Source organism: Podarcis tiliguerta, assembly GCF_965153285.1.
Source record: "Podarcis tiliguerta genome assembly, chromosome: 9".
In the NCBI taxonomy this organism is placed as follows: domain Eukaryota; kingdom Metazoa; phylum Chordata; class Lepidosauria; order Squamata; family Lacertidae; genus Podarcis; species Podarcis tiliguerta.
Window position 1 is genome coordinate 11,833,263 of NC_139542.1, and position 14,746 is coordinate 11,848,008.

Here is a 14,746-nt window from a genome sequence, read left to right on the forward strand (position 1 = left end):
CTCTGATTTATATTAACTGCATGCAAATATAATGTGTTATTTGCTACAGCCCTCCATTTAATGGGATTTCAATGCCCTCCCCCTTATAGGCTTCAGCCTGGGGGAAAGGCAGGGCCTCAGTCCTAAGCTTAATGTCCACTTTTAGGTTTGGCAAAAGCATCCCTTTGCAGACCGCCATAAGTCACACAGGGAGCAATTGGAATTTCAGCCATTCTCTGCCATTTTGGAAGGCTGTAAGGGAATGAGATCAGGGACCAGTGGTGTACAGCATCTGTTCTTAGATATCAGCAGCTTGCGTGTTGCTAGCTTGCACTCTTTATAAAGATTTGAGGAGTGGTGTTATTACGCCTCTACTAATATCCATGCCAGGTCACTCAACCATTGCTGCTGAGTCTAGCAGATCAAGATTACCAGGTGACAGCAGAAACTTAAAAATATATATATACAGCAGGGGCAATTAGAATAAGATCTATTACTTGATTGTTAATGCAAAGCTTTGGAATGTACCGTACTTTTCTGTGTATAGGACTAGGTTTTTTTCTTTAAAAATTATGCTAAAAAGTGGGGGGCGTCTTATACATGGATAGCGCATAGGGTGTGTGTGTTATAGGCTGCTGCGGCAATGGTTGGTGTTGATTGGCTGACGCTGTGGCAAATGGGCGGGTGATTTGCAGCTTCTGCCATTGAGGGGACAGATGAGAGGCGGATTTTAGGACATGTGTGAGTGAGTGATTTTCAGCAATCTCCCCTTAAAAATGCTTAACAACCCTGGGTAATCGCCTCTTCCAAAAATCTTCCCCCATTTTCTAAAATCTGAGTCCCCAAAAATATGGGGTGTCTTATACATGGGGGCGTCTTGTAGACAGAAAAGTACGGTGTTTTGTATAGTTAAGCCTTTACATCTATGTTCAGTACAACTGTGCTTTATTTTACTGCTATGGCTAGTGGCTGATGCAAACCAAGATTCTGCTGATCTGGTCTGGTCTGGTCTTCAAGCATCTCCAGGAAGGGATGGGGGGGAAACCTTGACTGAAACCCTGGACCTGAATTTATGTAGGCCATCATTCCATACACAAAAGAGAAGAGCCCTGTGGAGAGTGGTGAACAGCACAGCAAACAGGCACAAACACGTAACACGCACCTCATCTCCCTGCTGCGGTCGCATCAAAGATACTCTGTCATACTGCCGCCTCAGCAAAGCCCACAGCGCATCGAGACGACCCTGCAAAGAGGAGACCAAGAGGACGTCTGATTAGCTGGCGTACACGGCGGCCGTTCTCAGAATCATTAGCCGTCCTTGGATATGTCTCGGGGATCATCTTCCGCCAAATGACACTGTAGGACAATGAGCGCTCCTTAAATGGGATGCTATTAAGGCATAAATTCCGCTTAATGGGAACACATTGAGCCAGCGATGTGTGATTAAGTAAGTGGTTCTTAACAATGTGTTAAATGAGTGGGAAATTCTAAGTTCAGGTCTTTTACTATTTTAACTTTGAGGGACTTTAAAAATAAAACAAAAAACCCTGCATGCACATATGAAAACCAAGTAAAGATTAAGCATCTTGTTGGTCGAAAGACTTTTCCAAACTCTCCTTTGTTTAAATGAAGTTTGTCTAGTCAAACCAGGTGCTTACTTCTAGTACTTTTAAAAAACCTAAGCCTATAAAAAGATCTGGCTGGATCAGGTCCATAGCCCATCTAGTCTACCATCCTATCCTCACACTGGACACCCAGGTACCTGTGGGAAACCTGTGGGATGTGAAACACAAGAGCAGTCAAGTACAACATTCCTAGAGTGAACATGTTTACACATGGGGAGGAATGTTTGTCCAGCCAGCAGGTAAACTTCCTGTTTCCTTCTGGGCTGGGACAGACTTCCTCTGCATGTGACTAGAGGTGGGTGTGGCCTCACCTGTGCAGGTAACGACCAAAACACAGGACAGGACAGCCATCTCTCTTTTCTCTTTGACTGCATGCATCGAAGAAGCAACATCATGCCCTATCCCTTGGCTGGAGCATGAGCAGGGCAAATCTGAAGGAGGCCTGGTTCAAGAATCAAGGCTCCTAATACCACCAATGTCCCTTTGTGTGCACACTGCAGTGCCATGACAGGCTGGGGCTTCCACTATCCTCCCAGCAACCCACTGCCAATGCTGTTTCCCCCAGTGGTCTTAAATTAGTATAAATGGGGGCTTGGTTTCCCAGCTGTTCAGCCCTGATTTGCCCCATTATACAACTGCAAAGCAAACACTGTTTTCAATGACAAAAGACCCAGTGTGTACCTTAATAGGCGTGTACCACTTTTCCTGAGCAGGCAGTGAGGTAGGCTTGGGTCTCGGAGGTCTAGGCTGAAATGGCTCATCCGTTTCCTCAGGGATTGTCACCACGGCGTTTTTGGCTTTCTCTAGTCGGGCGCCTTCTTCGGTTGACCCTTTATCGCCCCAGCGAACCTGCAGAAAGCAAGACCCGTTCTCAAAGTGGCCTTGTGTAGGCACACGCGGTGCTCAAGCCAGTGGTCAAGGTGGACCAGTTTGCATGTAGCGCTAAGCCAAGCCTTGGCTCACTGCATACCAACACACAGGTGGACTCCCAGACCAAAGACCATGGACCCCTCCCCTGGTCCTGCAGAACTGCCAGGGCTAAGCCATGCTTTGGCTTAGAATCACATCCAAACCTGGGCTTATGGTTTGTCTCTCGCAAGTGGTAAAGCAAGAACAAATCTTGGTTACACACATCTGGGTTCAAACATAACCTTAAGCCAAACTATGGCTTTGCCCTTGAAGGAGCAGCAGCAGCAGAACCAAGGAAGGAACACTATGGCAATCTTCAGTCCAGGAACCTGCATGTTTGCTCATTCATGCTAAGGTAAAGGTAAAGGGTAAAGGGACCCCTGACCATTAGGTCCAGTCGCGGCCGACTATGGGGTTGCGGCACTCATCTCGCTTTATTGGCCGAGGGAGCCGGCGTACAGCTTCTGGGTCATGTGGCCAGCATGACTAAGCCACTTCTGGAGAACCAGAGCAGCACACAGAAACGCTGTTTATCTACCCGCCAGAGTGGTACCTATTTATCTACTTGTACTTTGACGTGCTTTTGAACTGCTAGGTTGGCAGGAGCAGGGATCGAGCAACAGGAGCTCACCCCGTCGCGGGGATTCGAACCGCTGACCTTCTGATCGGCAAGTCCTAGGCTCTGTGGTTTAACGCACAGCGCCACCCGCGTCCCCATTCATGCTAAGCCACATGCAAACTGGAACCTTACAGTTGCAAAAACAAATGTACTGATTCAAATATAATTCTCTATTAAGCTCTAAGTTACAGAAGAACCCCAAGTATATCTACTCAGAAGTGAATCCCATTGCATTCCAGATGCTGCAGCACTGGACCATCAGCCCACATGATCAACAACATAAAATAGATTTGGGCCTGGGGCTAAGAGACAGTGCCTTGCCTAAGCCAGACCACCACCTCCCATGAGTTCATGGGATTTGCATGCTTTTAACCACTACACTGCGCCAGCTGTGGAAGAATAGGAGCTTCTGATACACATGGCCCGCAGATGAGAATACTGATGCCACACTGTAATTTTTTCCAAAAGGATTGTAACATGTCTTGAAAAGACTTGTTCTCTTCTTCTTTTCTGCATTCAGTTGTAGAAACAAGCCTCTCTCTCTTTTTCAAAGCCCTGAAGAAATGAAACCGATGAAATCAGTTCTTCCCTAATTCTGTGGAGAGATGCCTAAAACTGCCCTATGAATAAACTTAAAGGGGGAAATTCCAAGAAGTCTGACATCAGGGGAAGTAAGTCAATCTGGCTACAATTAAAAATTAGTCAACTGAGGGACGCTTTTTAAAAATTAAAAATATTAAAAAGAAGCCCATTTTAACTTAAAAAATCCAACTTGACATCAAATCACATACCAGATTGCGTGAGTGAGGTAAAAGCAACCATGATCTACAGACCTCAAAAAATAACACGTAAGATTTCCTTGAGCTGCAAGAAGAGCCTTGCTGGAACCAACGCAAGATCCAGCCTTTGGTCCAGCCTTTGCCAATCTAGCAGGGCCCTCCAGTAGCATCCAATAGGGCGGGGCAGAGCCACCCTCCTGACCCCTGGCATTACTGCAGCTTACATGGGTGAGACTGGAACAGAGTGGCAGCAATAGTGGGGCTATTGAAAAAGAGTTGCTGTGCACATTAGGCCTGGCACCCCTGGCAGATCTTGTTTTTCTAATAAAGAGTTCATTTACTCCGTGCGATTTACTGCTGGCTGGCTCCCGACACCTGCATTATGTTATAGGACTCCACCTCCTATCAGCCCCAGTCACCATGGCCAACAGTGAGGAGAGCCGTCACCCAACGACCCCTGTTGTGGAGCCCAGGTTCCCTATCCCTGACCCGGTCCCAAGTTGTTGTTGTTTAGTCGTTTAGTCGTGTCCGACTCTTCGTGACCCCATGGACCAGAGCATGCCAGGCACTCCTGTCTTCCACTGCCTCCCGCACTTTGGTCAGACTCATGCTGGTAGCTTCGAGAACACTGTCCAACCACCTCGTCCTCTGTCGTCCCCTTCTCCTTGTGCCCTCCATCTTTCCCAACATCAGGGTCTTTTCCAGGGAGTCTTCTCTTCTCATGAGGTGGCCAAAGTATTGGAGCCTCAGCTTCAGGATCTGTCTTTCCAGTGAGCACTCAGGGCTGATTTCCTTAAGAATGGATAGGTTTGATCTTCTTGCAGTCCATGGGACTCTCAAGAGTCTCCTCCAACACCATAATTCAAAAGCATCAATTCTTCGGCGATCAGCCTTCTTTATGGTCCAGATCTCACTTCCATACATCACTACTGGGAAAACCATAGCTTTAACTATACGGACCTTTGTTGGCAAGGTGATGTCGCTCCTGGTCCCAAGTAGGAGGCCACAAAGAAGAGCAGCAAGGAGGGTCAGTTGCACAGGAACACAGGAGTCTCCATCATACTCCGTCCATTTAGCTCAGTATTGTCTACTCTGAGTGGTTCCAGTAAAAGGCCTCTAGCTCCTCTCTCCTCCTCCGGCCCCTCTCTCCTCCTCTAGCCCCTCTCTCCTACACATTTCCCCCTTTGTTGGAGAACAACAGGGGAGCAGAGCAGAACTTCCATTTTCCTGGCTTATCATGGTAACACGTGACACAGCACACAGTTGCCAGCATCAAAGGCAAAGCCAAGAGACACCACTAGGGCCTCACAGCTTTGCATCTCGAGCGGCAGCGACTCAAGGCTCGACAAAACAAACCTCCATTCTTTTAATTCCTCCAACTCCTCGCCCGCCATAGTAAGAAGCATCCACGGTTGGCCATTTCTTGTTAGGCAAGGGGTCTTCTTCTTCTTCCTGGGAGAAAACCCAAAAGAGATTTGAAGGGGAGATGTTTGTTGAAAAGGGAAACAAATTGCTCTTAGGTTAGAGGTCTTTTCCAACCAACTTGCTATTGGCCTTTTCTGAAGGAAGGGATCTAATGAAAATAGGAGATGGTGGATTGTCTCCTTTGGGTTGACCAAACCCAGCCTTTCTCCCCCCCTTCCTTCACCCAGAATGCTTGCAAGGATGAGCTCAGAACTTTCTGATTTCAATTAACCACAGTTTCGTATTATGCCTGAACCCTAAACTATGTTCCGAGGGGAGAGGGAATCAGGTGTTACTATTAGTATGTAAAAGTGTCAGCTTGCATTTCTTAGCGCAGAAAGCATTGATCTGATGTGTAGAGCTCTTTCCTATTCTGATTAATTCAAGAGTGTTCTGGAAAGTGTCTTTCTGTGTGAAAGAAACAGGCAAAAGGTTTCTGATGTTTGGGTTATTCCTTCTGGGAAGCTGAGTACAGTGGACGCTCGGGTTGCGAACGTGATCCGTGTGGGATGCACGTTCGCAACCCACATCTGCGCACGTGCTGGTTGCGATTCGGCGCTTCTGTGCATGCGCAAAACACGATTTAGCACTTCTACACATGCGCGACCGCCAAAACCTGGAAGTAACCCATTCTGGTACTTCTGGGTTTCGGCAGTCCGCAACCTGAAAAAACACAACCTGAAGCGTCTGTAACCCGAGGTATGACTGTACAACTGGTTTAAACTGGTTCTGTTATCTTTCTGTCAAGGTCATGGTGACTATAATAGTCAAGCCAGGAGGAGCCTGGGTTTCACTCACTTTCTCTTCCTATCTCTTTGTTCTAGTGTGGTGTTCCGTATGCTATAGTGTTAAGGTTTAGTCTTATTATAAGTTCTTGTCAAGTTTAAGTTAAGTCTGCTGCAACTGGATTTCTTATGGGCTGTACCAATCCTGAATGTATTGGATTTGTGACCATTATGCTCATTTGCCTTCCGTAGCAGTAAAGCTCTGCTGGATGGAATACAATTGCCTCTGGTCTATTTTTGGGGAACTCTGCTACGTGTTTAAAGTTTTTTCCTCCACGCAGTGTGACATAAAGCCCTTGGCAATTTGGGACTAATTTATTTGAGAGGTGGCCTTACCCTCAAGGTCAACCACTTTGATCTGCATAACTGGCACTGTTACAAGTGATACATAACACCTGTTTCACATTTGTAAAAAATCTATATTTTAGGGTTGCAGCACCTGCGCTTTGGAAATCCCTGCCTGTTGAAATCAGGTAGGCACCTTCACCATACTCTTTACAGGATTTTCAAAAAACATTTTTGGTTTGATAAGTCTACCCAGACCTGCAGGATGCCAATGTATATATGCTTTAATCTCTTTTTAGTTTATTTCACTTAAAAAAAATGTTCTTAATAGTTGTTTCAACGGATAATTTTATTGTTTTATTCTCTTTGTAAACCGCTTTTGAGGGTTTTTTTTTGTTTTGCTATTAAGTGGTACAGTGGTACCTCAGGTTAAGTACTTAATTCGTTCCGGAGGTCCGTTCTTAACCTGAAACTGTTCTTAACCTGAAGCACCACTTTAGCTAATGGGGCCTCCTGCTGCTGCCGCGCCGCCGGAGCCCGATTTCTGTTCTTATCCTGAAGCAAAGTTCTTAAACTGAAGCACTATTTCTGGGTTAGCGGAGTCTGTAACCTGAAGCGTATGTAACCTGAAGCGTATGTAACTCGAGGTACCACTGTATCCGGATTTTACGAAATAAAGAAAGAAATGCTATTACCTTAAAGTAATTTAAGGTTGCAACCATAACCCTGCTTGTAAATCCAACTGAATCCAATAGGACTTAGTTCCAAGTACAGGCTTCCTCAACCTCGGCCCTCCAGATGTTTTGAGACTACAATTCCCATCATCCCTGACCACTGGTCCTGCTAGCTAGGGATCATGGGACTTGGAGGCCAAAAACATCTGGCGGGCCGAGTTTGAGGAAGCCTGTCCAAGTAGACTTGGTTAGGATTGCCCCAGAAATATGTACTATCCTTTCTGTTTTAGAGCATCTTAAAATATGGGTGGATGCATAACTGATGTACACAGTGCAACCTGGAAATAAGCTTTTATTGAAGAGAGCACTTAAGTAAATATATATATATATATATATATATATATATATATATATCTGAGATATTTGATATGATCAGAAGATGCTCCCGTGTTTAAAGCTCTGCTTCTGGGGGAGCAGGGGAAAGCGTGAATAAGATCTTCTCTGAATCAGAAAGCAATTTCCCCCCTCCCTCTTCCCCAGTGCCTTCATCCACAGAACACATAAAGCTGAGATTCTGGTTATGTGCAAGGAAAATCAATTTGCAGCGCAATGCATTTTGAAGTGTCTATTACACCCCAATTCCCATTTGAGCAACACAGGCCCTTTACCTATGTACTTCTGGGGAACCAATCTGTCTAATGGAGTACGCCACATATACAGGAATGTCGACCTACACTCGACTGCCAATATTTGCTTTGTTTATTGCTACTCGTTTGACTACCAGGACTTAAACTGGGGTGGTATATGATTAAACATGTTTCTAAAATACCCCAAATAACATCAGGAGTCGCCATAACCACTATCACACTGCAAAAAAGGTAGAATCAAGCTTCTTCAGGCAAAACGTTTGGGGTTTGTTTTCAGGGTGGGGAAGAGAAAATGGGTAAGCGGTCTGCCAGGTGACTTGCTAGTGGGAGTCACCTTGAAGGGACAGATACTAGAGGGAATTACCCCTCTGTTGCCTCCAATTCTGGGACACCATTGGGAGCTGTAATGGTTCTAGGGGTTGCTCGTGCGTAAATCGGCGCCATGCCTGGGTGCGTTGCCTGAGTGAACCCTTTCTGTCTGGACAGCCCCTCGCCCGTGGCTGTCTCAATCGCTGGCAGAATCCGTCAGTGGGCGTTTCTTGAACTTCTTCCAGCATAAAAGTTCTTTGACGCCTAGTCTCCGCCTACTCTCCCTGCACGGAAGCCTTCTGCGCAGGGAGGGTGTGGGTATCGGAGGACCCGTGCTCTCCCCCGCTGGTCCCCGGCGAGGAGTCTTGGAGCCATCTCGCCGATTCCCCCATCTGCCCCCCTTCTCCACTGGTGCTACGCTGATTTCCTTCCCCAGAAGATGTGCTGCTTCTCTCCCTCCCGGGACGCTCTCCAGAATCCCTCTGGAGCCCTCCCTCTCCCTCTGGCTCCGATGGCAGAAAGGGCAGAAACCACATGAAACTGTATAACGGAAAGTGGAAGGGCCCTGAGTGAGATTCAGGGAACTGAAGTTCACTCAAAGTGAAAGACCGGGAGAGGAAAGGGTGTGAGCTGGGAGGGCCTGCCATTTTCTGTGAGTGGCCAGGATTAAGAGCTACCTTTGAAAGAATGTTGTGTATCTGTGCACTGTTTCTGTATTTTAGACATCCTGTTTCTGATTTCCCTCTCCCCAACCTTATTTTTCATGCCATTAAGAGAAACCGTATTTTCTTACATAACTACATTTCTATCATTGTTTTGATTTTGATGCTATACAGATATCACGTTACGTAGTGACATTTGTGTTACGTATCGTAAACTGCCTTCCGTTATCATTTGCAATTCATTGTTTCTTTAGAACTTCTCGTTTTATATAAATTTAAGAAATGAAATGAATGAAAGAAGCAGCATTCTGTCTAGCTCAAAGCCCTCATCACGGGATTCTCCTTCATGAAGGTAATAACCCAATTCAGTGGTGCCTCTGGTTACAAACTTGATTCGTTCCGGAGGTCCGTTCTTAACCTGAAACTGTTCTTAATCTGAGATACCACTTTAGCTAATGGGGCCTCCCAGTGCCGCCGCGCTGCTGGAGCATGATTTCTGTTCTCATCCTGAGGTAAAGTTCTTAACCCAAGGTATTATTTCTGGGTTAGTGGAGTCTGTAACCCTAAGTGTTTGTAACCCGAGGTGTTTGTAACCCGAGGTACCACTGTACAATAAATGATACCCTCTTAAGGCAGATATATACACTGGACTCGAAACAGAGTTTTCATTGGAAATGGCATCCCTGATTTACAGTCATACCTCATGTTACATTTGCTTCATGTTACGTTCTTTCAGGTTATGTCTCGCGGTGACCTGGAAGTACCAGAAAGGGTTACATCCAGATTTCGCCACTCACACATGCCCAGAAGTGCAAAATGATGTCACACACATGCGCAGAAGCGGCAAATCACAACCCACGTGTGCACAGATGGATCCAGTTCACAACCAGAGATACCACTGTATCTGCCTTCCTTTCATAATGTGTAGGACCACCTATCCAACTCATGATGTCATCATGTTCCATGTTTCTGTACCCCACCCCTCACCTCAATTCCTATCTACATAACCAGGTGATTCTGGAAGAGAGCAAGAAAAGGTACCACCTGGGATAAGAAATGGGCAAGTATCTCCAGCTTTGCTTATTTACATTTCTGAGTCACTGGCTCCAAGACAGAAAAATATGTCTGCAGTAACCAACCTCCGAAGCACTTTCACAACTTACCTCTACTGGAGCTGGTGGTGGAGGGGGAGGAGGGTCCTTGATGACCTAATTTGGGGAGGGGGGAGTGGAATAGAGTATAAAAGACAAAAAGCAAAGATCACTGAGACTTGCATAGTAACAGGATAACCCGGCTTCAAATTCTCTGCTACAGAGATTTTTATACACACACAAACATATATACAGTGGAACCTCAGTTTTAGATTGTAATCCGTTCCGGAAGACCATTCAACTTCCAAAACGTTTGAAACCTGAAAGCAGAAGCCTCAATTCAATAGGGAAACTCAAAACAGAAGCCGCATTGGACATTCAAGTTCCAAAAAAGTTCGGGAACCATAGCGTTTAAGTCTGGGTTTTTGGCGTTTGGGAGCCAAAACATTCGAAAACGGAGCCATTCGACAACAGAGGTTTGACTGTATAATATGTGTATAGCTATAGATAGATACAGATACATACATACACAAACTGCCCTTTATGAAAAGACCTCAGGGCAGCGTACAACATTAAAATGTATTTTTACAGAGCATAATAATAAAGACATAAAACAAAGCATAAAATAAAAATAACTGTAATGATTATTTCTCCCCCCCCCCCACACACACCTTTAACAGCCCATAGATAATTTAATGGCTGAAGGCCTGAGTAAAGAGGAAGGTTTTTGCCTAGCGCCTAAAGACATGTTTTGGTATTACATTCTGGTGAAGAAGCTGGTAAAATGTCGGTAACTGTTAGGTGGATTTGTAGCCAGTTTGACTGACCAAACCCAAAGAGTACTCATTCATGGTTCCTTGTTATCCTGGAAGGAAAGTGCAAAGTGGGGTGCCGCAGGATTCTGTCCTGGGCCCGCTGTTGTTTAGCATCTTCATAAACGACTTGGATGAAGAAATTGAGGGATGCTCATCGATTCTGCAGATAACACCGAACCGGGAGGGGTTGCTAATGCCGCAGAAGGCAGAATAGGGATTCAGAATGACCTTAACAGATTGGAGACCTGGGCCCAAATGAACAAAAAGAATTTCAATAGGGAAATATGTCAGATTCTGCACTTAGGCAGGAAGAACAAGATGCACAAAAATAAGATGGGAGCGGGAGACAACTGACTTACTAGCAGTACATGTTAAAAGTACCTGGGGGTCTTAGTGGACTACAAGGTAAACATGAGTCAGCAGTGTGAAGAAGCAAAAAAAAAAGCTAATTGTGTTCTAGGCTGCATCAACATCCAGATCAATTCTGCCTTGGTCAGACCACACAACCTTGGAGGCCAATAGTGGAAGAAAGAGAGCGTATCAAAGTGCTGGTGTTGACCTTTAAAGCCCTAAACAGCCTCGGCCCAGTATACCTGAAGGAGTGTCTCCACCCCCATCGTTCAGCCCAGACACTGAGGTCCAGCACCGAGGGCCTTCTGGCGGTTCCCTCACTGCGAGAAGCTAAGTTACAGGGAACCAGGCAGAGGGCATTCTCGGTAGTGGCGCCCTCCCTGTGGAACGCCCTCCCACCAGATGTCAAAGAGAACAACAACTACCAGACTTTTAGAAGACATCTGAAGGCAGCCCTGTTTAGGGAAGCTTTTAATGTCTGATGTATTACAGTATTTTAATATTTTTTTGGAAGCTGCCCAGAGTGGCTGGGGAAGCCCAGCCAGATGGGCAGGGTATAAATAATAAATTAGTAGTAGTAGTAGTAGTAGTAGTATCAGTTCTGCAAATTTGTTAATAAGTGCATGAATAAAAATGGTGCTCAAGTTTTTCTTTTATAAAGCACAGCTCAGTGTGCTTGGGATGAGGTTCTTTTGCAATCTCCTCTGCAGGCAATGTTCTAAGCTGTGTCAGCAGAACTGCATCAAATGGACTCGGGTAACCTGTGTACTTTGCACACAGTCACATGTCCAAATACAAGCATCCTGCCCACAAATTAATTTGATTGATCTTTCCTTTCAAAATAAAGATGAGCATCCTTATCATGGGGGAGGGGGGGGCGTAGGCAACTTCTGCAGCCTGAGAACTTGCAGATGTTAAAAGACATAATATTGCAAGGCGGCCAGCATTTCTGTTTAATTCAGATTTCTTAAATACCATCCCAAGGGCCCAGGAGACTCAATCTCCAGTTTATTTACCATATGCAGACTTTTGAGTCTTCTCCAATTTTATTTGAGTTTGGTTATATTATCATCGTTGTCAGGAACGGCCTGCTTCGTATTTTATTTAGCCGCGAAAATAAAAATAAAAAAAAATTAAAAATTTAAGGCGGCTATTTTGGAGGGCAGCTGATTTCTTTCTTTCTTTCTTTCTTTCTTTCTTTCTTTCTTTCTTTCTTTCTTTCTTTCTTTTTCTCTCTCTCTCTCTCTCTCTTTTAATTAAAAAAATTATAAATGTGTCTTATTTTTTTATTTAAAAACGAGTTGCTTCAGGCAACAGTCCCTTTGATCTGCTCATTAACACTTTTCAAATGTTTGAACGAGGTGGGCATTAAGAAATGTCAGCGCCAGAGCCCAGAGCCAGCTTGATGCAGTCATATGTTCTAACATTCAGAGAAGAGTGAAAGAACTGTCAACAGTAAACTCCTTTTTTTTAAAAAAAAAGAGGGGGGGGTGGATGGGGGGGAAAAGGAGAGAAAGAAGTAAAAAAAGAAAAACCAACAACCTGGTTGTGTGCATGGACTGTAGATCAAGTGGGGCGGGGGGAGGCTTTCAACTGGCTCGTGCCAAAAATTAAACAGCATGCCCAATTCATCTGACATGCTAGATGCCAACTGGCGACTGCCAAAAAGAAAGCTGAATGGGAAGAGGAGGGGCAGCATTTTTCCCCTTCAACGTCCTGTTGTTGTTGTTGTTGTTGTTGTTGTTGTTGTTGTTGTTGTTGTTGTTGCTCTAGCCCTACAGTATTTTTTATCTTTAAGATAGAATCATAGGAATGCAATATATTATGCTCTCATTTTTTAGATAAAGAATTACCGTATTTTTCGCTCTATAGGACGCACCCGACCATAGGACGCACCTTGTTTTAGAGGAGGAGAACAAGAAAAAAATTCTCCCCCTGTCTGCTCAGCACCCCTTCAGCAAAGCAGCAGGAGAAATGGAGCCCCTTCCATTTCTCCTCCCACTTCGCTGAAGGGGTGCTGCGCAGCTCTCCCTCTCTGCTGGAGCCAGGAGAGTCTTGCTCTCCTGGCTTCAGCGAAAGGAACCCGAAGCCTGCAGAGCGCAGCGGGAACTCGCGCTGCGCTCCGAAGGCTTCAGGCGGCTATCCCTGAAGCCTGGAGAGCGAGAGGGGTCGGTGCGCACTGACCTCTCTCGCTCTCCAGGCTTCAGCAAAAGCAACGTGAAGCCTCCAGAATGCAGAGGGAGCGCTCCCTCTGCGCTTCGGAGGCTTCGCGTTGCTATCGCTGAAGCCAAGGAGCCTGCATTCGCTCCATAGGACGTACACACATTTCCCCTTAATTTTTGGAGGGGGGAAAGTGTGTCCTATAGAGTGAAAAATATGGTAAATATACACTAATGTATGGGTCATCTAGTCCTACCCCCCGCAATGCAGGAATATGTAACCGTACGGGGATCAAACCCGTGACCTCGGCATTTTCAGCACCATACTCTAACCAACTGAGCTAACCGGCAAGGCTGTAGACAAGGGATAAATAAAGAGGTGCCTTAAGCAAATCAGTTTCAGTTGCTGAAATAGAATACGAGCCTTATTCTCACCGGCCATCAAGGCTCATCTTGGGACACAGATATGAAAAAAAAGAATACAGGAGGAATGAAAGATGCTTAAGGTCGCTCGGTAGAACAGCACCGGCTTTGCATACAATAAGTCCCAGGTTCAGTCCCTAGTATCTTTGCCTAGTTTGCAAACCAAAAGAGTCACGACCAGCCAGTATGGTCTGATTTGCTATGAAAGCAACTTCCTACAGTCCTACCCAAACAAAAACAAAAACCTGTTAATACTATTATATGGCACTTTTTCAGTGTCTAAAGGGCTTCAAGCAAACAGCCTCACCCATTCTTTGCAACAATCCTGCAATCCACATACAGTCACATCTCATGTTGCATCCTGCTTCAGGTTGCATTTTTTCTGGTTGCAGACTGCCGAAACCCGGAAGTACTGGAACGGGTTACTTCCGGGTTTCAGCAGTCATGCATGCACAGAAGCGCTAAATTCTACTTTCCGCATCTGCAGAAGCACCGACTCGCAACCCACGCGTGCGCAGACGCGGGTTCCGAACGCTGCGGATTGCGAATGTGAATCCCGCACGGATCACGTTCACAACCCAAGCGTCCACTGTATTACAGTTGGGAAGATGCGAGGTGTGGCTTGGAGACTGCAGTCACATTTGGACAATCATATACAGTGGTGCCACGCAAGACGAATGCCTCGCAAGACGGAAAACCCGCTAGACGAAAGGGTTTTCCGTTTTGGAGGTGCTTCGCAAAACGAATTTGCTATGGGCTTGCTTCGCAAGACGAAAATGTCTTGCCATTCCTGGGGTTTTTTCCCCCTCCCCCCCTTTTCCCAAGCCCCTAAACCGCTTAACAGCTGTTCGCTAAGCCGCTTAACAGCTGATCGCTAAGCCGCTTAACAGCTGATCTAAGCCGCTTATCAGCTGATCTAAGCCGCTAATAGCCTTTTAGCAGCTAATCTGCTAATCCCGTAAGCCTTTAATAGCCGCTAATAGCCTTTTAGCAGCTAATCCGCTAATCCCTTAAACCTTTAATAGCCGCTAAACCGCTAATAGCGCTAATAGCGCTAATCCACTAATGGGCTTGCTTCGCAAGACGAAAAAAACCACAAGACGAAGAGACTCGCGGAACGGATTCTTTTTGTCTTGCGAGGCACCACTGTATTGTCTCATTAAGTTGAAA

The 14,746-nt window shown here is 45.7% G+C and overlaps 1 protein-coding gene and 1 long non-coding RNA gene across 2 annotated transcripts in view; one reads left to right on the forward strand and one right to left on the reverse strand.

Annotated features, from left to right (window-relative positions):
• The window catches only part of LOC310657777, a 254,852-nt gene that overhangs the window by 89,444 nt on the left and 150,662 nt on the right, over positions 1–14,746 (forward strand). The gene's annotated exons all lie outside the window — the stretch shown is intronic.
• Positions 1–14,746, reverse strand: part of ANTXR2 (ANTXR cell adhesion molecule 2) — a 157,586-nt gene that overhangs the window by 63,702 nt on the left and 79,138 nt on the right. Inside the window, exons 13-16 of the mRNA XM_083398478.1 lie at positions 9,901–9,945; positions 5,268–5,363; positions 2,286–2,453; positions 1,142–1,222 (exon numbers count right to left, since the gene is read on the reverse strand). Of these exons, the coding sequence (XP_083254604.1) occupies positions 1,142–1,222; positions 2,286–2,453; positions 5,268–5,363; positions 9,901–9,945 (390 nt within the window). The remainder of the gene's footprint in view (positions 1–1,141; positions 1,223–2,285; positions 2,454–5,267; positions 5,364–9,900; positions 9,946–14,746) is intronic.